General features: G+C 32.7%; 1 protein-coding gene across 1 annotated transcript in view; it reads left to right on the top strand.

Moving 5' to 3' along the window:
- Window positions 1-26823, top strand: part of LRP1B (LDL receptor related protein 1B) — a 1473103-nt gene extending 1446280 nt beyond the window's left edge. The window contains exons 87-91 of the mRNA XM_065880137.1: window positions 13678-13754; window positions 21716-21806; window positions 22985-23129; window positions 25140-25238; window positions 26683-26823. Of these exons, the coding sequence (XP_065736209.1) occupies window positions 13678-13754; window positions 21716-21806; window positions 22985-23129; window positions 25140-25238; window positions 26683-26823 (553 nt within the window). The remainder of the gene's footprint in view (window positions 1-13677; window positions 13755-21715; window positions 21807-22984; window positions 23130-25139; window positions 25239-26682) is intronic.
- Window positions 26824-27363: the final 540 nt, after the last annotated feature.

Below are 27363 nucleotides of genomic sequence, written 5' to 3'. Positions count from 1 at the left end.
AGTGTGAAAGTATAGATTTTATTAAGCTAGCAATGATTTGGGTCAAGTTACATTGTCTGTTTGTGTCACATTTTCCTTGTCCATAAGGTGATGGGTTTAGACTAATTGTTCACTAATATACTATAAAACTATAAAGTATGATGTATTTAATCAGAGTCCCATTTGAATTTTAGTAATTTTTATAAAATTGGGTCAGAGTCACAACCCCAGATACCAATTCTCTCAAAATTTCTCTAAAATATCTATAAAGACACTGAGAAAACAAAGATTCCCATAGTAGCAGAATTAAAAGTAACAAAGCCTTTATTATTAAAACTATGGAGTAACTGAAAAATTCCTGGGTCACAATTAAATATTTGTATTAATTTTTCTCTGTGATTTTATGATCTATTTTCCTGATACTTTAAAATAATGTACCACAATATATCAGGTTATATAAATAGCTTATTTATGCCTAACTTCAAGAGAGGTAATAATCTTTTCCACCTATTTCTTATTATCAACCCCTAGTCTAGTATCAATAGATCCACAATCTATATGAGCTAGAAACCTAAGTGTCTGACCCTTGGTTTCTTCATACTTTTGTCCATTTAGATAACAGAAATACTGGTGATTTTTTCTTCCCATATTAATTCATCAGAAAATTTTTATTGAATACCTACTATATGCCAGAAAACAACCTAGGCACTGAAGTTTTTATCAGTGAACAGACAAAAATATTTGACTTGTGAAGCTTAAAGATTAATGACCAATATTGGTGGAATTTGGGGAATATTTCCTTTAAAATCAATTTCTATATAATTCACCTTCTTTTTCAAAAAGAAAAGAAAAAAACAAGTTTAAAATTATTTTTTATCAACTGAAAAGGGAGAACCAAAAAGATCTAACTCTGATATTACACTGGTTTTGAAATCGTACCAATTCAGGCCCACACTGTTTTGAAAATAGCAGTATGGCAAAATTCCAAGACATTTCTTACTATATATATTATTGCTTCTTGCCCGTAACAGGACCAATTCTCTGTGTGGTCAAAAACAATTTAACACTGTTAGTTTTTTATGTTTTGCTTCTTCATTTCAAGCAGAAGCTAAAAATAACTTTCTGTGAGCATTTTTCCCCAATCTATTATTTGTTTTTCCCTTTTTTCTGGATTTTTCCTTTTTTTGTTTTTTTTTTTTTGGTTTGGTTATATTTATTTGGGCATCTGTTTTGTTTTGTTTGCTTTCTGTTTTATTTTTTTTTTCCTCTTTTTTTTTGGAAACATGGTTTTCCTTTCTCTGATCATCTGCATGAGTGTGTGGTTACATTTTTCGTATTGCCCTATGATATTCCATATTTTATGGCTAGAATTGGCTTCTCATCTCTGTGTGGCCTTTTGACATGGAGCATATTTCTGTGAAACTGGCTTGGGAATGCTGCTTGTTTTACTCCATGGCCCTTCTAAATGTACATGTCTGTTTCTCTCTGGCAGATTGTAAATTCCTTTAAAGAAGAGGTTGTATCTGATTTATCTATTTTGCGTCAGCAGCTAGCATGCATTCTGTGTGTAATATGTGCTTAACTAATGCTGCTAAAAAATACTGTCCTGGTGCCTGTATTGTATTGTGAAATCTGGCAGCCTATGATGTAAGCATCTTTCTATCATCATTGTAATACCACTTCTTACTTCATTAATACATTTTCAAAAACTGCAAGAGTCAGAAAAAAATTTTTAAGTGATTCATTTCATTATGATTTTTGGTTCTCTTTCTTATCTTTATGATATCTTCTAAAACTACCACAGGAAGTTTCCTGAGCGTTCTGGAACTGAGGTTAAATATCTCTCTACAAAAGGAACTAAATAGGCTTTTAACTTACCCATATTAAGTTATTAGTAAAACTTAATTGTATTAATTTTTGTTCTCTCTTCTCTTTGACTTTTGTTTGTTGTTTTTAGCCTGGTATTTTCTCTCTCAAAAAAAAAGAAAGAAAGAAAGAAAAAAGAATGAAATAGAGGAAAGTAAGTTGTAGCCCCTGCCCTTGAGGGACTCTGATCTATTTTGAGGAAAGAGATGAGACAAGAAGGAATGTGGCAGGGGCTCTGTGGATGTGAGTGGTGTAAGATAAATGGTGCTTCTGGGGGAGTATTAGACAATAATGTTATACACTGAAATCATTCTGAGGAACATAATATGCTTAGCTAGGAATTTGAAATTTATTCCATAAGTCCATAAACAGTAGGGGAACACTAATAACATTTGACTTATGAACTATCCCAATCATGTGTGTGTTTTAAAAAGGTCTTGATGGCATGGTGCTCTGCTGGAACAAGAAGCCCTGGGTTTGAAAAAACAGATTTTAAAATGAATCCCAATTTACAAAGGAAAAGGAGACCATTTTTTAAATTAAAGAAATGGCTTTTTAAAAGTGATTTGTTGGTAAACAGGGCACAAAAAAGAGCCAAAAGATAGAAGACCTTATACCTTGGAATTGCAGTTTGTTTTGTTGGTTTCGTTTTTCTTCTCTTTGCCTCATTTGTCATCTTAATATGGAAATACTGATAGCATCTACTTCCTAAAGTTATTTTGAGGAATAAGGAATGTAATACCTGTTAAAAAAAAAAAAACAGAATATTGTTTTCAACATAATAAACACTTAAAAAAAAAAGTAGAACCTTAAAACTGTTCTAATAGACCATACATAAAATGATCAGTACTTGGCATAATTTGGGCTTCTGGGAGTTTGGAGGCAAAAAATAAGCTGTGGGGTTCTTAAAAAGTGCTCGTTATTAAAAATAAGCAAAATATGGCATAAATAAAAGATTAGAAGTGTGATGATTGTAATAGTAATAGTGACTGAAAAGGGAAGTACATAACTAAGCTCAAGTCCCATGAGGGACACGAGAGAAAAAAAGGGCAGCAGGTCCACCCTCAAACACCTCAGAAAACACACAGGAGCTAGCTTTTGAAACATTTTCAAAGCAGATTTTTAAAACTCAGAGGGATGCAAAATGAATGTACAAGTACCAAAGGGACATTCATTAAGCGAATGATCGGAAAATTAGTCATTTTGTCATTTTCTTTGGTTTTCTGATTGTTCCATCTAATTATTTTCTTAAAAGTTTAGCATTGTTTTATACGTCCTTAGGGTGAGAAACACGTAAGGAAATGTACAGGTACTAGGGAGACCTCTGTTGGGGTTTTGGGGAAGAAGATAGTGAGTTTCGTTTCTGTCACACATTTTTAAAAGGTAGGAATTATTCTTCTATATTACAACAGCTAATTAAGGCCTAGGTATTTCAAACTACTGGCTCTGCTGAAAGGAGAGGGCACGTGCTACTCTTCAGGCCTCTGCTGTCAGGCTGAGCAACGCTCCTCCTTGTGGACCAGCGACCCTGTGGCCTCGTAGAGAACATTTGAGAAGAGCCCAAGGAAGCTGTCAGGAATGATTTCAAACAGATCACAACTTTTCAGCAGGGGTTTTGAGCAATTCAACTTTAGCAGCCTGTGTTGTCCACTTTTCAAGAGTCAGGTCATTGCATGTCCCTTATTTGTTTTCTGCCCCGTGGCATATTTTCAAAGCACAAAATGTGAAACGTACATGTCTTTTGGAACAGTAAAGGCCAGGAAAATCTGTCACATCAATATCTATCCTTTATGATCCCAGGTAACAAGTTGTAGCTTGTTCTAGCTTTCACCAAGCTAGTCATGTCATGGGGAAAAACACGGAATACAGAATTTTTCTATTAAAGTTTAAAGTCCAGTTTGTGCTTTGAGAGTACAGCTGGCACTGCCTAACAGAGAACAATTATTGCATAGTTACCCATTGGGCAGCTATTGTTATGAAGCTTTGATGTAGTCACCTTATTTTCCCTTGATTCTGGGACATGTTCTTGGCCTTTAATATATTCAGTAAGTAAATCAGAATAACCAAAGAAACCAAATACAATATAACTACATAGTATTTTCATTCATGTACTTGTTACCTCTTTAACAATTTACATTATTTTTCTCTCTATTAGACTGCATTCCCCAGGTTTTGCTGTTATGAAAAAGCACAAATTTCAGATGCTTTTAACAATGAAGGTTTATTTCCTGCTCATGTTCTATCCTGGAACAAGTCAAAAATAAATAAATCAATAAACCTCCAACCTACTACTTAATTCCAAACCAACTTTATACAATTTTAAGAAAAGGATCAGAGGAATATAGATTAACCAGCAACACTGGTTTAAGAGTAAAAAAAATAAATGAAAAATTCCTTATATTATCGTCAGTTAAGGAAATATTTTCTTCTTTTTCACACTGGAATAGTAGCAGGAGAAAGCCATTTTTGTTAAAGGAGTACAGAAATTTTAGCCTAATACTTCTTCCACTCAGCATACAAACAAAAATTATAATTATATTGATATTGGTGTGCCACGTACAAGCTTTAAATTTAATATTCATAGTATTATTTATCACTTGAGTTAAATTAACTTAGAGGGTGTGTAAATTTTACATACATTGTATCATTTAATCTTTCAGGAAGCCTAATTTTTTTTTTAACTTTTATAATGATCAACTTGCCTTGCAAAAAGGAAAAAGAAAAAGAATGGAAGGAAGAAAGAGAGGAAAAAAGAAACAAAGTAAAGATGGAAGAAGAAAAATTTTGAGATAGTAAAAGGAAAACATACAATAGAAAGATAAAATATAAAATAAGAAAGGAAGGGGATTTAAGGGGAAAACAAAGGTTAAAGCATAAGAGGCTAGATCTGTGGGAAATGTGTGACAAAAGTGGGAGTATTGCTCTCCCTTGTATTATAAACTAAACAACCAAAGTGAGTGAATTGCTAGAAGATATATCCATCCTTTGTGAGGAGGGGAGACTAGATTACAGCACAGTTCTGTCTAATTCCAAAACTTACACATTCCATTTGTGTCACACCATACCAGCACTTTAATTTTACACAATTATTTAAATGACTAAATTGAATTAAATTACATTTAACTACATATTTGTTCGTATGATTTTTATATAAAACTGGTTTCCATGTCAATTTACCCATCAGGCAAATGCCTTTAGAATTTTTGTCAGGGAAAGAAGATAAACGTTTCTTAGTTAGCTGCATCGTGGGACAAGAACGGAAGTGTCACACAATTTACAACATTGAATAAGTAAAATTTTACATGTCCAAGTCGCTAAAATGTGATCATCTAATTTTGTAAAAGGAAGAATTAATAAATAGATTAATGAAGAAGAAGAAAGGGAGGGAGGGAGGGAGGAAAGGAGGGAGGAAGGAAGAAAGGAAGAAAATATTTACCTATTACTGTGGTTCTTACATGTTAAGTGTTTTTCATAGTGGATCAATATTCTTTTCAGTGAGAAATGACTGGTAACTAGCTGAAAACATGCACTTATGAATGGAGCTATATATTCTTCATAGAATGGGATATGACAACATGTATGTGTATTCATATGAGTTCAACCATGCATCCTCCATGCCTTCATGCATTCGTTCATTCATTTTAACAAACAACAAACATATTGATTGACCAAACCTACATACTGACCATGTGCTCAAGAAATGAAGAAATATAAAAATGAATAATAGATTACCCCTACCTTTAATTAATCAGTCTAGCATAGTCATAGGCAAAGGCATATTTAGAGATTTATAAATGCATATATAAATAGAGAAATGCAAAAATAGAATGTACCATATTTATGATTGTATGTGGATCAAATAAATAAAGGTATTTATAACTGACCCCAAATGGCAATTCTCCATAATGTAAAATACTACTGTAATATTCTATAGCCTTTTAGATGTATTGAAGATATTTATCTAAACTTCCTGAATCAATTTTGAGACTACTGCCTGCATAAACCTTCTCACCTTGAGTCAGGAAAGTAATATAATACTTGGATTAGGAAAGAAGTGTGTGTTAATGGCCATCTTTTGTCATAAGCCTTCAGATGTTTCTGTTTGCAACATGTTCCTATAAGTGTTGAACAAATCTGGTGAGTGTTTTATGACTAATTGACATTTATGCAGCGTAGACAAATTTGTTAATTCATGCTGACACTTGATTTTAGCGAGTCATTTCAATTTTTTTCATTTACTCTTTTTTTGATTGCTTGTTTTGTTTTAAAACAATTTAAAAATTTTTTAAAACTTGTGAAATGCAGGTCCTAGATTTTGAGGAAGGCTGAATGGTGGTAATTGGGAAGGTGGTATCAATACTGATACAGTGTACCTTTATCAATTAAAAATGTTTGCCTCTAGAAACCTTTAGTGTTACCTTTTGGTGGATATGTAAAAATCTTGTAACTAGAACAAAGGCTATACTGAAGTATCAGAAAGGAGGTGACTATCTGTATATAGGAATTATTTCCCAATGATTTAGACTATAAATTAAAGTGGCTAATATCAATATCTCAGCATATGTGCACTACAACTGAAAATAAATATTTTCTAGAGAATTAAAGTTATATATCTCACTTATAAAGACATTCACGGTCTCAAAACCTTCTGTTAACACTTTCTGATATCCCTACCATTGCCCCAAATTTGTATAGGACTAATATGCCTTGAACGATATTTAATAACTGCAGTTGACTATGCCAGATATTGCCATTATAAATTGTTTCAGATTTTACCATGTTGCACCACAGAAACCCTATGAACTAGGAAGAATAGTCATTACGTTTTCATAGAAAAATTCCTTATTGTTTACTCTTATTTTGTGCTAAAACATAAAATATTCAGGTATAAGATTGGTCACTTTGTCTGCATGGCACTAAGCATGGAGATTTCCAACCCCACCTCCCAGCCCCCATGGCTTGATATGTTCTTAAGCTAGTTTTGGAATTGGTCATTCATCGTGATCATGTAGACAGAACTTTCCACTTGTGTTACAGCATACATTGCTTTTCTTCCCACTTTCAGCTATAGAATTATAACCACCGTTTCTAATGTAATACCCTACATTTATGTCTTCAATTTTATCAACCATATTACTTAATACTAATTTTATGATTATTCCTTTTCCTTTTGAGTTGATGCATGTAACATATTAATTTAAGTAGAAATCATCTACTCACTCTGCAAAAAACACTTTATACCTTTCAGATCTGCTTTTAATAAAATTTCCTGGAAAATATCTAGATAATAAAAGTTATACATTACTAGAGATTTTGTTCTTTTTTTAATATTTATTGAGTCATCATTTCACACTTTAGTGGCCGTTTCTGCTCAGGTGGACTGCATAGAATTTTGTGTTTAAACATTTCTAACTTAAACCAGCCAATCTTAACAAACTTCCTTTTATGGATAACTTCTTGGCAAACTAGATTTTATCTTTTATATTTCTCCTTCTTAAAACAATCACTTTAAATAATGCACTTTGTTAATTTTATTTCTTTCATGGTCACTTCTTCAACTGAAATTTCTCATTAATTTTTTTTTTTTTTTTTTTGCGGTATGCGGGCCTCTCACTGTTGTGGCCTCTCCCGTTGCGGAGCACAGGCTCCAGACGCGCAGGCTCAGCGGCCATGGCTCACGGGCCTAGCCACTACGCAGCATGTGGGATCTTTCCAGACCGGGGCACGAACCCGTGTCCCCTGCATCGGCAGGCGGACTCTCAACCACTGCACCACCAGAGAAGCCCTCTCATTAATTTTTACTTTTCCTAAAATAATTGTTGGTCAGAGTTTATTGAACATCTCATTATTATTTTACTTCATCACATTAACCCTTCTCAGAAATCAAAAACTCTTTCTGACCAAATGTCCTTAATATTAAAGTAAGATTAGCTTTGTCTTACTAATTTTATCAATACTAGGTAGCACAATGATTTAATGTAGTATTTTAAAACTAGGCATTATAATATATAATTATAGAGTTGAACCAATTATACTTATTACAACAAACAAAAATTTAAGATACTAACTTAAGCTTTTTGAAGAAAACAAAGCAGGGTGATACCTAGCTATTTCTATGTTAGAAATAACAGTCAAATTTTGATAGAGAATAGTGCTAAATAAATAGAAATTGTAGTACAAAACTGTGTGTGTGTATATATATATATGTGTGTGTATATATATACACACACATATATATATATATCTACCAAATGAATGAAATATAGAATGAATTGTTGTGGAAGTTCAAAATTGTACTGAGTAATAATATAGATGAATTTATAATTGATGGATCTTGGATCTTTAAAGGTGTTTTAAACACATCTACAGTATTTTGGAATCAACACAAAAATGTGAAGTTGGTATCAAGAAGGATATTAACACCCTTCTATAACATGTCCCTCACTGTCACTACCAGAGACAGAATATCAGGCATTATTGACCACAGGTCTGAGCCAGTGTGGTAATTTTAACAATTTTACTACTCAGAAAATGCACTGATTTTCCTTTGTTCAGATAATATTTCTACTTTCTTATTAAGTGACTGTACTCTCTTGGGCATGAGGGAGTAAGGAAAAGCATTTTTCCTACTACTGCGTTGAATTAGAAGGATCATAATAACTCCACATTTTATTTCTACCTCTTATTAGCTATGATTTTTCAGGAGAATCATTTGAACACACACTTCTCCATTTCATAAGATGAATAATTCCAACTCATGGGTTATTATAGAAGCTGAATAAGAATATTTTTCATATGAAAACACTTATCCTAGGACCTGGCACAAAGTTGAACAAATGTTAATTGAACTTTATACAAAATTTTATATCAAGGGTAGGATAGAAAATTTTTGAAGCATGTTAAAAAAGTATAAATCTTTATGTATATATGAAATAATTTTATCTCAGAAAATTGGGAAACAATAACAGATGAAAAAATGTTAAGTCAAGTTAACAAACTGGTGGATAAATATCCTTTCCAAATGCAATAAAACTTTTTGCATTTTGCAATACAGCAGTCTGCAAGAAGAGGGGGGCAAAAAAGTGCTGGGAGCTACATAGGGTGTAAAGCTTTAAAGTTAAGAATGCCATGCAAATGTAGTCATGTTCTTCCACCAAAAGAGTGAAATTTTCAGAATTAATCAGAAAAAAAAAATTTGCAACTGACTTTTAATGTTTGAATTTTCATCACTGTATGAAAATACTGTTTTATAAATCTGATTCACAAAATGTAGTCATATTTTTATTTTTATTGAATGAGCTTTTTGGAGCACTGAAACATGCATGGCACTCTGCACAAGTTTTCTAAGGCTCCTTTAATCCCTTGTGCCATATTTTTTTTTCCCTGTGTGTAGAAAGAAAAGGGTATATTAAAAGATATTTCATTCTGAATGTCTCCATCATCATAGTTAATAACGGCAGCCTAGCATATAAGAGGAGAAATTCAATTTCAAATTGCTTTAAGGTTTACCTTTGAATTCCGCTTTGGTCAGAAGGGTTCCATGACCTTTAAATTTGATGAAAAGAGGAAGCAGATATTAATCTCATTATTTTATTTTGAAGTCCTCCCAAAGCAAGTGACTCTAGACGACATTTCCACAAAATGACATGAGTAGTCCACGTAAGTTGATCATTATTACAGTGAAAGACAATACCTAAGATTTTAATACACTTTCAGTATTTTATATCTGATTTCAATTCCTTTTGTAAAATCTCTCTGCTACTTCAGAGTTCTCATTGTTTTGGACAGTTTAATTATATGTCTTATATTTATGCTTGTATTGTAAAAACTATTTCTTTTTAAAGATTATATATTTATTCCCTTATATATGCTAAACTTATTTTGATATTCCAAAAATATTTACTGTGCTTCATAGTAATATATGCTACACTATTGCCTTTACACAAAGGTACTCCCCCTGTTACAGAAAATTACAATTGAAATATAGAATATTGTAACTATACAATAATTGCACACACTGTTGAAGAACACAATAAGTTAACTATCCAAGCATTTCATACAGTAACATTCAGATGAGAATTAGTTACCCCAAACAAAAATCCACTCAGGTACTTTCAGATACTATGTTAAGAACTTCTACCAATGTCATTTAACCTTTTGAACAGTCTTGTTGGACATGCATACTATTATTCCTATCCTAAATTTTTTTTAAATGATTGAACAATATTTGGTATAAGAACAAAATCTGTGGGAACATAATAATTTATCTCAAATATCTCTTGAAGTGTGATTTGTGAAGTATTTGCATCAGGCTTATTTTGTTAAAATGCAGATTTCTGGCCACAGCTCCAAGCTGCTTAATGAAAATCTCTGGTGTATGGGCCTCCAGAATTTCAACTTTAACACATTTTTCAGTTTGATAATCATTAGTCTAACCTAGAACATAAAGGGAAGAATAAGATTAGGAAAACAATATAACGATAAACAATCTTTCTTTTCAATGTCACTGGCCTTGGAGAGAAGGGGAGAAATCAAAAAGACTGCTTTTGAAGCAAATATCTTCGTACGATAATGTGAAAAGAGAAGGATAAACAATTGTTTGAATAAATAAGAATCTATCTATCTTTCTATCTACCTATCCATGATCCAACAATACTTTCATGAATCCGAAATTCATAAAAGTGTTTAAAAAGTTAAATAATTCAGAGTGGTACAGTGATCAAACACATAAGAAAAAGAAGCTGATTTTCGTTGTCCTAGGGTAAAGCACAGTGGGGGAAATAACTGTAGAATAAATTTAAAAGGAAGGATATACAGATGTTTGTGATGGTAAGAAAAAAAAATAAGATTTCTTGGGAGGACCATGCAGGACTAACTCAAAGATAATTGTCCAGGGATGAATAGCAGGGAGCAGTAGATTGCAACAGTACAGATTAAAGATGACTAGGGCATGGACTACGGATTTTTCTTGAGGAACAATGACAAAGACACAGATGCCAGAAATTATTATAGTCAGCATGATTATGCAAATAATTCAGTGGGGAATTTGGCTGGAAATTTTGATGATTCACACACATTTCAATTCTTAAATGATCTGCCATTAATGGCTTTGATCACTGTAGTCTACTCAGAGAATGAAGATTTATGAATTTCTATAAAGACAGTAAAAATACTTCGTCTTAAATCAACTATTGGAGGAAGTACTTGTGGAGCAGCAAATGCCTTAAGTTGTAGTTTTGTAAGGTAGGCAACAAGAATAATCACTTTTATTTGATTTAATATCTCAAAAGAGATTATTTTTTTTAAACTGGAGCTAATGTAGACAAGTGGAACATATTTTATATTTGGCCATAAAACATTATTTTATAAGGAGTATAGGGAAAATTGCAAGATGATCATCAGTTGATTAAGATGCAGAACTGTTAAAATTATTTCTCCAGCACAGTCTTTGAGAGTTATTTCCAGTATGTAATAAACAAAATACTCCCTGAAAGCTAAGAAGTTAAGTATGCTTCCACAATGCAAAAGAGAGGAGCATCATGACCACTAGCAAGTGATATATTTTATCTAATATAAATACTGGGTTCCAAGCTATGGATAAAACAGAAAATTACTCAATACTGTTAATAAATACCACCTGTCCTACTTAAATAATTTCAGAGTTTGGAATAAAAATCACAGTATCCTGATATTCTTTGTTTAAAAATCTCTCTCTGCCCTTCTGGAGTTCTAAAGGCATATTTTTAATAACTTCCTAAAATACTTAAAACACATGATGCTCATATCAGAACATCTTATCAATTAGCATTTATTCCTCCAATTCCTGAGCAATTCCATTTTCTGACTTCCAAGCATCTCAGTGTTATGATGAGCCCCAGAGGTTCTTATCTCTATTAACACAACAAAATATATCTCAGATCATTTCTCTTGCTTAACATGAACCTGATTTATGTTGCTGTTGTTACTGTTGTTATTTCAAAGGAGGTAATGTAAAGAGCAAATTTTGATATTTTAATTTTAAAATAGCTTTGTACACATCAGTTATATAATAAAATTACCAAGCAATCAGTATTATTTTTTTCACTGGAGCATGTAAAATATCCTCAGTGGTCAATTAGAAAGATTTGACAAATGTAAAGCTACAAAGAACAAAAAGACTTTTGCAATGATTAGGATTCATTCTAACGAAGTTTGCAAAATTTGCCTAAACATCTTATTTTAATTTATCTTTGGACTGTGTCAAGAATTAGGAACTGAAGAACTGGACCAATTTTCTAGAACATTCAACTGCAAAACCACAACTAAGGGAGAAAACTGATTTTTTTAAATCAATGATTTTATTGGTCATTCACTTTATTATAATTATTTGAAATATGCTCATTTCATTACCTCACTTCAGTAATACAGACAGCGTCATAGACCTGGCCTTAAAATTTATTTACCTATTTTAATGATTTACTTGTAGTATGGTATATAATAAATGTGATGTATAGAAAATATATATGTAAGCTTTTTATAAAGGATCTAAATAAAAAATCAGGATAATGCATGAGTGATGACTTAATAATAATATAATGATATTAATTTTCATTGAAATCATGATCCATACTCATAGTTTTATAATATCATTATTAATCAAATAACTATATTCTTGAATAGTAACATTGCTGTCAATTATTCTGAAGTTAATGTATGCTTTTATGAAACAAATTTTTCTTTTTGTAATTTGAGTTTGTCAATATGATGACTTTATGAGATTTTGCCCTTGTGTTAGGACACCCGATACTGTCTTCACAAATACCACAAATAATTCACATGGCATCATAGAAGCCTAGTTCCCAAACAGCTTCAGCTACTTGAATTGGCTATGACAGAATTGGAAGAGACCCAGAAATGGCAGTTATTTAGTTTGGCCACCATGCCCAAAGATATCTACTTAGAATAGTTCTGGAAGCGGTTCTTTTACTGTGTACAACTACTTGTGATGTGGTGGTATTTGACAGTCATTTTAAATAAGAACTGAAGCCAATTAAATTGTTTCTCTATGGATTTCCTCTGACAGATGCATGGAGGCATCTTGTGTTAGCCAGCAAACATCGTTCAAACATAGCTAAAACCATTCCAGCATTTATTTTGATATAATCAGCTAATTATATGGCTGTGATTTATGTTTAAATGAAGGATTTTAATCAAATCTATTATTTTAATCCTCTGCGAGACTTCCCATCATAATGTCATGGTTCCTGTATGGGAAAGACAACTTCTCTGAATGAAAACTTGGGCATATTGTCTTGATTTCATGGGAATAGAAGCATGATCTTAAATGGGAAAGCACTATATTTCCCTGTCTCTGATTAAAAGAGTAAAAATTGTGCAGTTTGAACTATGAGACATATGACCATTTGCTGTTTAGTTGTTAGTTCCACTTTGAATTTAGAACCAGAAAAAATAAATCACAGAAACTTAGTAAAGAAGGATTTGCTTGACAGGCAAACTCAATTTTTATAGTGGCATAATTTTCAGTACGTCTCAAATTAATCTCAATTCTTAATTAAAATTTCAGTTTTGTTATAAAATATGCCAATTTTAAGTTTAACAGAATAAAGAAAAATGACTATAAACTTAACTTTTAAAAAGTATTTTAACAAGTGAAGTCCAATTGAAGTTACCCTCAGCATACTGACAATATGCAGGAAATTAGCAGAAATCTCTAAAATTCATGAATCTATGATAGCAGGCTCTTCCTTCATTTCATTTGGTTAAAGTTACTACATTAGCAGACTTGTGGGTTTTGTTACTCACTGATTTTTTTGTTTGTTTTTATCTTTCTAGATGTTCCACCAACTGGTCAGGCACACAGTGTGAGAGGCCGGCCCCAAAGAGCAGCAAATCTGATCATATCAGCACAAGTAAGTTTCTCAGATTAATATCTTGGGTGTTCCACATAGTATAGAAAGCATTGTTTTCTTTTTATACCATTATTGTGGGAATTGAGTCTTGGAAAATCTCCTTTATGGAATTTTGCAAGAGATCTGCAATCCATATGTTTTTTGAAAGAAGCAGCACTGAACTCTCACCTGGTGACAGGATCCAGCGTTATGTGCTCTTTTAGGCTGTGAGAGTTCGTCTCAAACTTTGGCAGTTTTCAGAACACACATCTGTAAACCTAGCTTAAGCTTTTCTTCGGAAATGTGCGTCAGCTGCAAAGGCTGCAAATATCACAATGGATGTGAGAATGCTTGGGGAAGAAAAGTAATTTCATGTTTTAATTAGAGTATTTTTCTTGAAGTGCATTCAGTGTGTTGTGGAAAAACAAACTTGATTAGTCTCAAAGTGATGAAGTATGTTAACAAGCAATTTTTAATAAGGAGCATAGTTGATTCATTGCTTCCTTATCTTTAAAGTACTGGTTTTGAAGTATATTAAAATATAGCAACATTTTACAAGTTTCTTTGTGTGTGTAGCTGTAGTCTTAGGACAGGTCCCTGATATGAAATTTTATCTACATCAATATTTTGTGTCTATGTGTGTGTGTTCCAACAATTTTAAATGATTTTATAAAGATTTTCACAACAAAAGTCTTACATAAAGTTTCCCAATTCACACATACTATCACTAATGAGTGGAAAATTTTTGAGAAATCTGGAATAACTATTAAGTGGGTAAATATACTCTTGAAGAGAAAAAATAATACCTCTGATTTATGAATGCTTACTTAGCAATTTTTCTCTAGTCTTTCACTGCTGGTGAGAGAGCATACATGAAAACAAACAAAAAATATACTATGGAATTCGTGAAAAAAGAAAGACATTATCAAAATCAAAAGTATATGATTTTTGTACCTTAGACATAGGCTCCCAGTGTTTGCTGATCTACTTGTTTGTTGTGCCTGTCCCCAAATAATTTATCATTGCTTGAAATTCTTCAAGTGACATTGTCTAAAGTTCCACCATTTAGAGATTAACTTGGGCTAGCAAGGATGACCATCTTTGAAAAATGGCAAATAGGTAGAGAATAAATAACCTCAGAAATGAGTCTTTGCATTTGGAAAAGTGAGATGCGTGATTCTGGTCGTGGAGCATAAGGTGTTACCTTAGAATTTGTGTGTTGTCTTTAGGAAGGGAAGGGAGAATACTGTAGCAAAACTATGGACACGTAGTTGTAGGAATAGGGCACTAGGATTTGAGGAATTGATTCATAAAATATAGGAGATGTGGAAAAATATACCTTGCCTAACTTGATATTGCAGAAGAAGAGCAAAAGAAAAAAATACTCTCTTCTCTCTCTTCCAGGATCATACTGACATTAGTACTAACAATTCTGGAGGAATACTAATTTATATGATTTTGTGAACCAGTCATAAGACTCAACCATCATTAAGAGCATTTTTGTAATGAAAAAATGCATTTGAGTTACCAACCAGTAAAACATACTGAAGTAATAAGTTGAGAATTAATGAAGTCATGGTACTTTAGGCTTTCTTTTATGATAACTTCTCAATTATCTAAGATAAATTAAAAACTTAGTCTTTTAGAGAATCAAAACAATTTTAAATATTGATAAAATTTTCTGAAAGAAGGAAACAGAGTAGAATGTCAATTGAATTTTCAATTTATGTATAAGGTCCATTTACAAGGGAAAGTTTCGTGTTTGGAAGATGATTTTGAGGAGGGGTGTGCCAGATGTATTTATTGAAAGGTGTTGTTGCCAACCGTTTGCATTAGCAACAAGCTCCCTTATAAGAAAAATGCCTCTAATTACATGCAACAGTTCTAAAATAGGAACTATCACATGGAAGGAGGAGTTGCAAGTAGTTGTAACCCTTTTTCCAAAGATTCTGATGCTCTTTCTTCCATCACTGATTTAAAGTCATTACATTTAATGGAAGTATCAATGCACATTGAAAGGGCTATTAGCTATGCAAATGTCAAATTATCTCAGATTTGAGCAAAGTTGACCACATAATGACTCTGTTAAAAGGTACTTATCAGACATTTGCGCTTAGAGAAACTTGCCTCAGTAACTCTGAAAGGAGAGAAAAGGTAGTTAAACTGATCCTTCCTAAGGTAGGAGGGCAATTTTTATTTTCTCAGGTAAACTCCAGTGGTTTTGAATGGTTGTCAAATGTTCCCCGAACTTGGGCAAAAGTAATCTGTTCAATAAGAAAGATGGATACTTTAGGAATGTGTTTTCAAATCTGCATTTCCACTTACAGTGAAGCATTCCATAATCATTGGACCTTGACACAATCAGGAATAGACTGCCTCTCTCAGCCTAACTGCTATCAACTGGCACGAGATTTACCTTTCTAATTGATGAGCAGCTTTCTTAATCATCTCTGAGTAGTCATACTGATGTTCTCTGCCCCTTGCGGTTTAAAGTATCTAAAGATCAGCCTGCCTGTGGAATTAAGTGGATCTATTATTCTAGAACTTTCTGCTTAGTTTCCACTTGAAAAAGCAGAAACTTTTCTGAAGTTATTTAGAAGAGTTTTAAACTAAGGTTGATTAAATATTTATTTTATACTCCTGTTTTAGATTTACCTAAAGTTTTAAGGGAGTGGATGCTCAATGTTTGGATTATGCTATTCATATCTGCTAAATTTAAGGAGGATAAAAATATACTCAGCATTTGTGGGGCAGTAACGTAATGATGCTGTATTTTACTGTAGTGACAACAGAAATGTGATATCTGTTAGGGGGTTATTCATATCTTCTATTTTCCTACTTTATCCTCATGTCTTTTATACCATCATGTTTTAAAACAGAAAAAAAATTAATTATGTTATACCAAGGAATTATAAATATAACTATAAATTGCAAATATATAGAGAAAAAGGCAACAAAATAATACCTCTGTCCTAATTATCCAAAAGCAAGTATTTATTGAGCCTCTACTAAGTGTCAAGTAATGTCTAGATCCCAGGGATGAATCAGTGAATAAGATAGTCAGGGCTTCCCTGGTGGCGCAGTGGTTGAGAGTCCACCTGCCGATGCAGGGGAAACGGGTTCATGCCCCGATCTGGGAGGATCCCACATGCCACGGAGCGGCTGGGCCTGTGAGCCATGGCCACTGAGCCTGTGCATCCAGAGCCTGTGCTCCGCAACGGGAGAGGCCACAACAGTGAGAGGCCCGCGTACCGCCAAAAAAAAAAAAAAAAAAAATAGTGCCTCTTCTCATGAAACTGAGGTACCACAGGGATAAAAAAAATAGTTAAACAAGAAAGCAAGCAAATAAGTAAACACGTAGAAAATAATTATGAGTCTTGATTGGATCTGTGAAGGAAATAAAAAAGATACAGAAATAGAGAATGTTAGGGGAGAAATGAGGTCAGGAGTGATTTCTCTGAGATGGTGATACTTAAGCTCAGACTTGAATGATTAAAAAGGGGAGGAGATGCTAAGTATATTTCAAACAAAAGAAACAGCAGATACAAGAATGCTAGAGTAGGCAAGAGCTAAACATGTTCAAGGGATTGAAAGAAAATCAGTGTACTGACACCAAGGGGACAAGAGTGAGAGTAGTACAAAGTGAGGATGATTATACATGACCAGGATGATAAGCAGCCTCTCAAAGATCACTGGAAGGATAATCTTTGCTAAGTTTGGAACATGATATGTTCTTTATGATTTTTAAAATAACAGTTTATCAAAATGCTTAAGAAACATCATCCAAATCACTGTATATATAGAGAGAGAGACACACATTTATACATATATGTAAACATAAACTTAAGAGCAGAATATATAGCAGCAAGTCAAAAGAGGTCAATTGTAATGATATAATTTATGCTTATATTTTTCTACTATAACTTCGATAAACAAAAAATTCTTTCTTTAACTTTCATGATAGTAAACTCTACTGGTTTCCCTCCCAACCTCTTGAAACAACTCTGTCTTCTTTGTGAGATACTTCTTTTTTATCTCTTCTAGTTATCTCATTTTCCACATACCACTACATATATTCTCCTTGGCAATCCATAATTCCTTGATCTCGGTTTTCAACTCTTCGTTAATTACTCCCAAATTTCTGTCCTCAATCCTGGTTTCTCTTCTGAGGCTGAGACACATATCCCACTGCACAACTGCTATATCCATATTGATGTCATCTCTGTCTATATCTATATATCTATATCTCTATACTACAGGAATCTGAAGCTCCGTGTTTCCCAAAATGATCTCATCCCCTTCTCCCACTCAACCAGCCATTTTTATACACCTTGTTTTGCCTTCCTGTCTATACACATAGCTGGAAAATCTACCTGGTTATCCAAGCAACACTTAAGTGTCACTCTTAACCTTCCTTCTTTTTTAAGTTAAGTTAGACAATATAGTCCATAAATATGACTTCCTAAATTTCCTTCAACATCATCCTGTTTTTTAATAGCATAAATTCCCGTCTCATTTATGTAGCTTACACAGCCCTTCCTAACATCCCCTTTGCTTTCCTCTACAGCCACATCTCCTTCTACCACCCTCTGCTCTACTCTCCATTCAGACTGTTGTTCCTTGATCTTTTCTCCTCCAGGTTTTCATATTTCTCTCCCTAGGTTAATTCAATATCTCTTCCTCCACTCAACCTGCATTCTCTTTCATGGAACTCATCCCTCAGGTCTCAAAGGCACACCAGTCGTCCTCCTCTATCCCAGATCTAGCCGGATACTACTCCTCTATGTTTTCAGAGCAATACATACTTTCACTAGGGTAGAGCTTATCACTGTGCTAAATAAACCCATGTGTTTGTCATCTTCTAATATACATCAAACAAGATGAGAGGAGGGACATTTCTATCCCCAGTGCAAAGTAGAGTAAATGTTGAGTGTGTGGAGTATAGCAACACTTAAAATATATCTGCTAAATGAGAACTGAATGTATAGTCCCTATGATATCCTAGGCACTGTGCTATCTGCAAAACAAAGATAGATAGCTTATGCCCTCCAGTTACAAATAAACTGACCTCTACAACATATGGTGAAAAGTGCAACATAGAGGCATACACAGAGTCATATGGCAATATGTATTTTGAATTAGTTAATAAACATGTATTAGCACTTTCTGTGTAATAGACACAATTCTATTTACATTACTATGAGGTATATATTAATGATAACACTCATTTTATAAATGTGTAAACTCAAAGAATATAAATTTGCCCAATCGCATGTTGCTAGTAAGCTGAGATTTGACCTTTGAGATTCAAATTTGAGGTAGCCTGGCTCCAGAATCTATTATATCAACTGTGATGCTGTACTGCCTCTCCCATTGAAGGGGTCTCCTCAACATAACAATCTGATAAGCCAGTTCTTCTTTCAAATGGAAAAGCATTTTATAATGAGGCTACAGAACAATGTGGCAAAGAAAGACTGGCTCTATTTTCTGTGAGAAGTTTGTTGAGATTTCCCCTCCACTCAATAACAAGTTCAGAGTGTGTTTTTTTTTAATCTGTTTAGAACAGTCCACCAAAAATATACTATTAAAAATATCACCTACAATAGATCTTGATTGTTATATGTTACAATATGATATTTACTGCTGTATATACTGCTTGGAAAAAATGCTTATTTTGATAAATATCTATACTATATTCTAAATATATATATATTTGCTAGTTGTTTCTATGAATATAAACTAATTTACAAAAAATAAAGAAAAACTTGCCAAATTGCCACCCTTTATTATTTATTGGCTATACTGAGCATTATCGCAGTCACCTTGATAGCTTATATAAACATATAAGAATGCTAGGCTCTTAAACAGAGGGCTGTAATGTGAGGGATTGGAACTGCCATCTGTCATGGGAAAAAGAAAAACAAAGTTCTTTGTTTTCTAGCATGCATAATTAACAGCATTTTTACCTAATAAGAATAAAAGAAACTATGTAGAACAAATAAAATCTAATATTCTAAATAATTTATAATTGATTTGAGGGGAAAGTAACTTTATATACCTTAAAACTAGTATTGATATATATTTTAAACCTACAAATTTACCACAAATTTTAGCAGAAAAAAATATAAATGATGAGGTGAGGATATTTATAAAGTTGTGATCAATCAGTTGAAGTCAGTTTATGAAGAAATCAAGCTGTTCACTGGTATTTAAAATTTGTGAACAAATGTTAATTACTATCCAAGGTGCCAGATTCTCCACTTACATTAATTATTAATAAATTACACATTCATATAAAGTTCACTTTCCCAAAACCAAGGAGGTAATGTAATATCAAACTCACTAAATCATATAGTGCTGGTAACAGCATGAAAAAAATAAAATGAGGTTTACATTTCAGAAACTGACTAAAGAAGGCAAGCCATATTTTCTCTTGCATGGAAGAGAGTTATTTGGTCATTTTAGTCAAGTTATTTTTGAAGTTCCAAATTGAAAGATTATCTTATATGTGACATTTCCTTAATAAAGACTTTTTGGTATTTTGGTAAATGATCTGCAATATGTACTACCTCACACAGATATCTGTGGCTAGAGCTGTTAAAACTGATCTATATTTCTATTTTAAATTCCCTAAGCAGCTGCTTATCATGCTTAATATTACCATTAATTTCTACCACAGTATTTTACATATACATGTATATGCAGAGAAAAATTCATATATTTAATAACTATTAACGTTTCATTCCTGAACCATTCAAGATCCTCACATTAAATTTCAATTAGTTTGGGTGTTGCTGTGTTTCTCAGTTTAGCCAATGATTAAGCTGACTTGACAGAATCAATGAGATACTTATTCCAAATAGACAAAGACTTGTCTTATGGGCACTAGATATTTGTCTGTTGGAAACATGAGATTTAGGTACTTGATAGAGCTTCTTAATACTCTCTGTTTTTAGGCAACGCTTGCATTCAGTTTTCTTCCTGCATAAGTGACATATGACCCTAGGTGTATCTTACTGTGGATCGCATCATCAGTTAAAGGGTATCGTCTCCTTCTTCTTTAGAAAAAAAAGATTGCTCTTATTGCCAACCTAGAAATGGAGGGCAGGGCAGAGGTTCTCCTCAGTTTTACTTCTCCCCTGTGCTCAGCTGCATAAAAACTAACCACTTTCTATGACCACTTTTGAAAATCTATTCCATAGATCTGTTATTCCATTTTGAAGATGAGTGATACAACCTAGATCATTCTTATAAAGAGGGAAAGTGGACATTTACAACATAAGCCAAACACTTAAATGTGGTTTGCTGAAAATATTCTGGAACTGGAATTTGAGAAAGAGAATCCACTTTGTCCCCCTATTTTGTTGAGTCAAGCTAAGAGCCCTATGTGGTAGGTCTTCGTGTCTCTATTTTAACAGGTAAAGAGCATGAGCCTCAAATTTTAAATAACTTTTCCAAGGTCTCACTTCAGGTAAGTGGTGAAACTGATATTTAGGCCTATGTCCATCCAAATCCAAAACTGTTACCCCTTTTGTTTTACCAGACTGCCATCTAACTTGCCACATGTACTCATGGCCAGGGAGTATTTATAGCTAAAGGAAAAAAACTAAGGGTGGAAATATGGCCAGGGAAATTGTGGAAATGTGTGTTCAGTCACAGTTTCTTTACTTATGTCATTGCAAATAAATGTGTCTGGTGAGAATCAGAGTCAGACTGACAAAGTCAGTATTTCTAACCTCAAGGTATTTAATGGTAACATATAAATGAAGGATATCTAAAGAAACATTTCCAGCAGATCAAGTATTTAATAAGAAAGTGATTTTCCAGTAATGTAGTTATAAACTAGGAATATAGACATTTGGCCTAAGCTTTATTTTTATTATGTCAGTTGTCAAATGATTTGGTGTAATAAAGTGTTCAGTTATATCAGTCTTGTCTTCATTTTATTTATGCGTTCATCTATTCATTCATTTCTTTTTCAGGAAGCATAGCCATCATTGTGCCTCTCGTCCTCTTGGTGACTTTGATAACCACCTTGGTAATTGGTTTAGTGCTTTGTAAAAGAAAAAGAAGGTAAGATGCAAGGTTCGAGTAAATAAATTACACAAGTAGTTACAGAAACCGATTTTTTTTAAGAAAATTTCTTAAAGTATGATTTACATATTCTAACTGCTGAATTCTATGTTTTTTGAACCATTTTATCCCTCTACTTCATTTTAAGTGATTATAATTTAGACAACCTTTCCCTTTTGTTATATTGATGGAATGGCTGCATTTGCATATTCCAACAAAAATAACAAGGGAGTTATTAAACATTCAATAGAATTTTACATTTGTGGTAGTTTTTCCTTGAAATAGCAAGCGTCTCTAAAGAGCATTTTGTAATATTAATGTGTAAGATTAGTAATGTCAATAAAATGATAATGGCTATGTATTGTATGTCACAAATTGTACATTTTATTCACAGATTACATATTTGTTGATTTCATATATTACTGGAAGTATCATTATTTCAACTTATTTGAATATGCAGTTAAAAGATCTATAAGGAGTGAGTTGTCTGTGGGGTTATTATCTGGAAGCTAGAGTTTGTGAGTCCGTTTTTTTTTTGTTTTTGTTTTGTTTTGTTTGTTTGTTTGTTTTTTGCGGTACACGGGCCTCTCATTGTTGTGGCCTCTCCCGTTGCGGAGCACAGGCTCCGGATGCGCAGGCTCAGCGGCCATGGCTCACGGGCCCAGCCGCTCCGCGGCATGTGGGATCTTCCCGGACCGGGGCACGAACCCGTGTCCCCTGCATCGGCAGGTGGACTCTCAACCACTGCGCCACCAGGGAAGCCCCGCGAGTCCGTTTTTGAATTATGTAAAAGAGGATTTTAGCCACGTGACTTGAGGATTGAAAGTTTATCACTATTTTTTTATAGACGTTTTTCAGGAACGAAAGGGAGAAAGTAGAATTTTAAAGGGCAATTGATTAGTGAATATTCAGTTTCAACTAATGTGGTATTAGCTATTTACAAGGAATATGTTCCAAGTGCATTTTTTACTGTTAAATCTAAATAATTTGGGAAAATAATGTATTACATTCAGAGCTTTTGTTCCTCTGTGAATCAATAAATGTCATTTATTTTCAGTGTATTTTATTTAAGAATGTTCCGTCAGTTATATTAAAATGTCATTAAATCTACAAATACGACAGTTTCATGCACCACATTGTGATATTTAGACAACTCACACAATGTTCACTTATTCTAGGACGAAAACTATAAGAAGACAACCTATTATCAATGGAGGAATAAATGTAGAAATCGGCAATCCATCTTACAACATGTATGAGGTGGATCATGATCACAGCGATGGAGGTCTTTTAGATCCTGGCTTTATGGTGGATCCAGCAAAGGTAAAGTTTTAAGATGATGCACTGTGAGCACTAACATTCTTGAGTCATTTCTCCATAAAATGGTTCTGAATTTCATCATTATTTCTTTTATCTGAAGTTAGATTAAAGAACTTTAGGATGCATTGAATTTTATAGGCTCTTCTAAAGAAAAAATAAAATTGTGGACTGCATTCACCTGAAGCACGAAGTTAATGTAACATGTTTTGGAAAATAATATTTATTTATTCACTTAGTTTATAAACATAGCTTATTTAAAATAGTATCTTATTCAAATGTGTTGAGGTGCTGGCACATCTAATATACAGCCTAGTGTAAAATTACTGATTTATTTTTAATAACAAAAAGAGTACAGTGTTTCATTGCCAAAATAAGTACTTTATTTCCAATAATGTTTTATTGAAGTGTCCACTAAGCTGTGTGCTTGGATTTGTTTGTGATCAAATTGCTTTTAAACAATATTTTTCTACCTACTATAATATCCTTCTTATTGATTTGAGACATACCATTGATATATATAGCCTAAAAATCCACAGTCTTTTTTTAGTTTCTATTAGTTCATATTACTGAATGCTCAGTTTGGAAGCTTTCATAAGAAATAGATAAATGATACAACTATCTAGATAAACTTGCAAAGATTCCCTTCACTGTATAATCGGAATATTTTGCATGATAATTATAGAATATTTTAAGAGCATCAATTGAATTAATGAATTAAGAGCATCAATTTGCTAGTATGGTATGATTTTTCTTAGCTTATTTGTTCATTAAATGGTTATTTATATTCTGATATATTAAAGGTATTTTGTCCAAAATGCACCATTATATTAAATAATCGCAACAATCACATGGCTTTGCACTCATAGCAACAGCTGTTCCCAAAGAAACTGAATAGGTCCCCATATATTCAATCTAGTTCTGAATCCAGACTTTCTAAGCCTAAAATTGGTGGTCTGAAACTGAAGAAGTATTCATTTCTATGAAAAGAAATCAATCATTATTGCATAGATAAGTTTTTACACTATCAGAAGGTATTGTATACTTTTTTCCTCATTAGAAATAACTTTTTAGTTACTCTAAATTATTTAGTTACTCTAAATTACTCTAAATTATTAATTCAGTTACTAACTCCTACATTTGAAGTTGTTTGTGAAATAAACCCTGGTAACCTAAGTTTCAGTGTTTTGTACTGGAAATTGAAAAACTAAACATACTGTGCATGTTGTTTGATAATTTATAAAGGAGAAAGACATTTTAAATAATAGACTTCTCATTTTCTATGAATTTTTCTTAGGAATAAAATACAGTATCTGTAAATATAATATGAACTGATGAGGATATAACTTATACACTTTTTATGAGCGGGAGGGTTCTCATTTTCCCCATCATTTTATTTCTAGTGATAGAGCTAAGCCTATTTTGGATACTTAAAGGGGCTAGCTTTTTAATATTCCATTTAATTTTTTAAATATTTACTCTAGGAAGATAAAGCTATGCTTCAGTGCCCCTCAAATATATTTTTAATGTATTTAGCAAATAACATTCAGTAAATATCTATTTACTATTTTCTGATTGACCAAAATTACACTAAATGTGACTTAGATGGCTGATTCTAGCTGAGTCCTGATGTTTGAAATGTAAATATGAATTGTTGCCTAAGAAGTAACTGCAGAAAATACATTTATAGGTATAGACGATTTTAAAAAGCAGGTAGCCACACCAAAGCAACCTTCATGATGAAGTGTTTTTTCATAGAGTATTCACTTGTTACAATGGTTTGATATATTCATGATGTGAATGTGAATGATGATTCATGAATTCATGATCTGTGAATCACAGATCTAATATTAATAGTTATTTCATAAATTATTGAAACTACCATGAACACAATGTTGATGCCCCAGGGCTGAAGAATATATCTTCTGTTATTTTTATGATTTAACATGAGTTTATATCAATGAAAACAGTTCCATGATATTAGATCAGAAACTAAAATTCTCTGTTTACACACAGCCCAGGTATATAGGGGGAGGGACCAGTGCTTTCAAGCTTCCACACACAGCGCTGCCCAGCTACCTAAACTCTGATTTGAAAGGACCACTAACCGCTGGGGTGAGAGAAAATTCATTATTCCATACCCATTCCATCACAGAACTCCTCACAATCAAAGATGATTACTAGACTTAGATAGGGGCTTATCTTTAATGATTTTTTAATTAACAAAAGATTTCAAAACAGCATTAAAATTGGGGGCTTAAGTGTCCTGCGTATGCAAAATTATATATGAAATGTTATTTTCGACAAGTTATTCAGTAGAAATATCTCTTCTTCTAAATTTGAAAATGTTAAAGCTCCTTAACAGTAAACATGAGCATTTGCTATTGTTAGAACAGAAATCTCTAGCCAGAAATTTAAGCTGAATAGTTTAAATTTATGTTTGGTTTGGTTTATTTTCTATTAAGACGCTTTGTTTAGTATATACAAATTTGATATCCTTTTAAATAAAAATATAATACAAAATGTCGCGTATGGAGAAATTAGAAATGGTGTATGAAACCATTCTTGAAAATTTTTAAGTAACTAGCTTCTAGAGAAAGGTGCTTTGTCTAAAGTTACATGGTTCATATTGGAAAGAAGAGGGATTAAAGACAGGTATCAAGATTCCTAGGATTGATCTCACCCTTGTACCTCTCTCCCATCAACTGTTTTTCATTCTCATTTTTTTATCATGTTTGTCTCATTTGCATGGCTCAAAAAATGTAATATTTCTTTGTTATGACTAAGATTTAACGTTCTATTTTGGAAAGACAAAATTTTAAAAATCCAACTAGGTAACAACCTCAGGTTAAGTTGCAACTATTAAAATAATAAACATTGTATATGTTTTTCAAATGAAAGAGATCATTTCTACATGTCTCAATTCTACCTCAAAGTGATGCAAGTATCTATTAAACTTAGAATGAATGTGTCCTTCACAATTCTTTAGAAGAATCCAAAAATATTTCCAATAATAAGTACATAGAGATTGTTTGAAGCAAAAATACTGTCTTTATTTTTTAAAGTTTACACAACTAATGTAGTTTACTTTCATTTTTCTTTTTTTTTTTTATTTCATATTGAAAAATTATAAGCACCAAGCAGTTAGATAACCAAGCAAAAAGATGGCAGCACATCTTTCCTGCCACTGCAATAGCATTAAGGGGAGTAAACATGGACTGGAAATAAGACAGTTTGGTTTAATGTTCTGTACTTTTAAATAAAGTCACAGTGAATATAGCTTTCATGAAGATTTCTTCAGGCTTTCAATATTATGTCAAAGCTCCCCTTAGGTTCACAAGTTAACTGAAAAACGTACAATTATGTTTTTATCTAAAACGATGCTAAAGTCAACGAAAGCCTGTAAACAGAATTTAAATTACATTTATATAATTACTATTTAGTAAGTTAAATGAAATGCATATAAATGTTGTTAACAGTAAAAGATAGACATCATAGAAAATAACAAATTCATGTGGTCAAAACAGGTAATAAAACTATATTTATTTTTCTCCTTCAGCCAACAAATTACTCCAATCCGATATATGCAAAATTGTATATGGATGGGCAAAACTGTCGAAACTCCTTAGGAAGTGTTGATGAAAGGAAAGAACTGCTTCCAAAGAAAATAGAAATTGGGATAAGAGAGACAGTGGCATAATGCGTGATACCTTTTATATACTATATAAATGTATAAAATGTAAGGATTACTTTTGTATGTTCCAACAGTATTATACTTGTTTTGGGATCAGCATTACCTCTTCCTTTATCTTTTTTCTGGTCAATTGTTTTCTGAGTTTTCTGGGTTTTATTTTTTGCTGATGACTACTGATTGACCATTTGTATGGTATTTTTATGAAAAAGAACTGCACTACAGTACAATTTACACCAATGCTGCTGATAAGACACCTTTGAATTTGTTAAAATTAAAAACAACATATTCCTTTGTAGTGTGAATATGAGCAATCTATTTTATATGAACTTTTTTGGTTCTACTTAATCAACAAAGATAATCTCTGCACTTTTTCATTATATGGTCTGAAAGCTGTAATACAATATCATTTAATTCTCTGTTTAAATTGATGGAAAAATGATTGAATGGTCAACTCTCTTCTTTGTGCCCATTAAGACTGATTCAGACTGCTGAAAACATGTAGCCCTCACAAGTTCAGCATAACCAGCTTTGAAATTAGTCTTAGGT

Source organism: Phocoena phocoena, chromosome 7, assembly GCF_963924675.1.
Source record: "Phocoena phocoena chromosome 7, mPhoPho1.1, whole genome shotgun sequence".
NCBI classification, from domain to species: Eukaryota; Metazoa; Chordata; class Mammalia; order Artiodactyla; family Phocoenidae; genus Phocoena; species Phocoena phocoena.
This window is presented reverse-complemented; position numbering and strand designations above follow the sequence as displayed.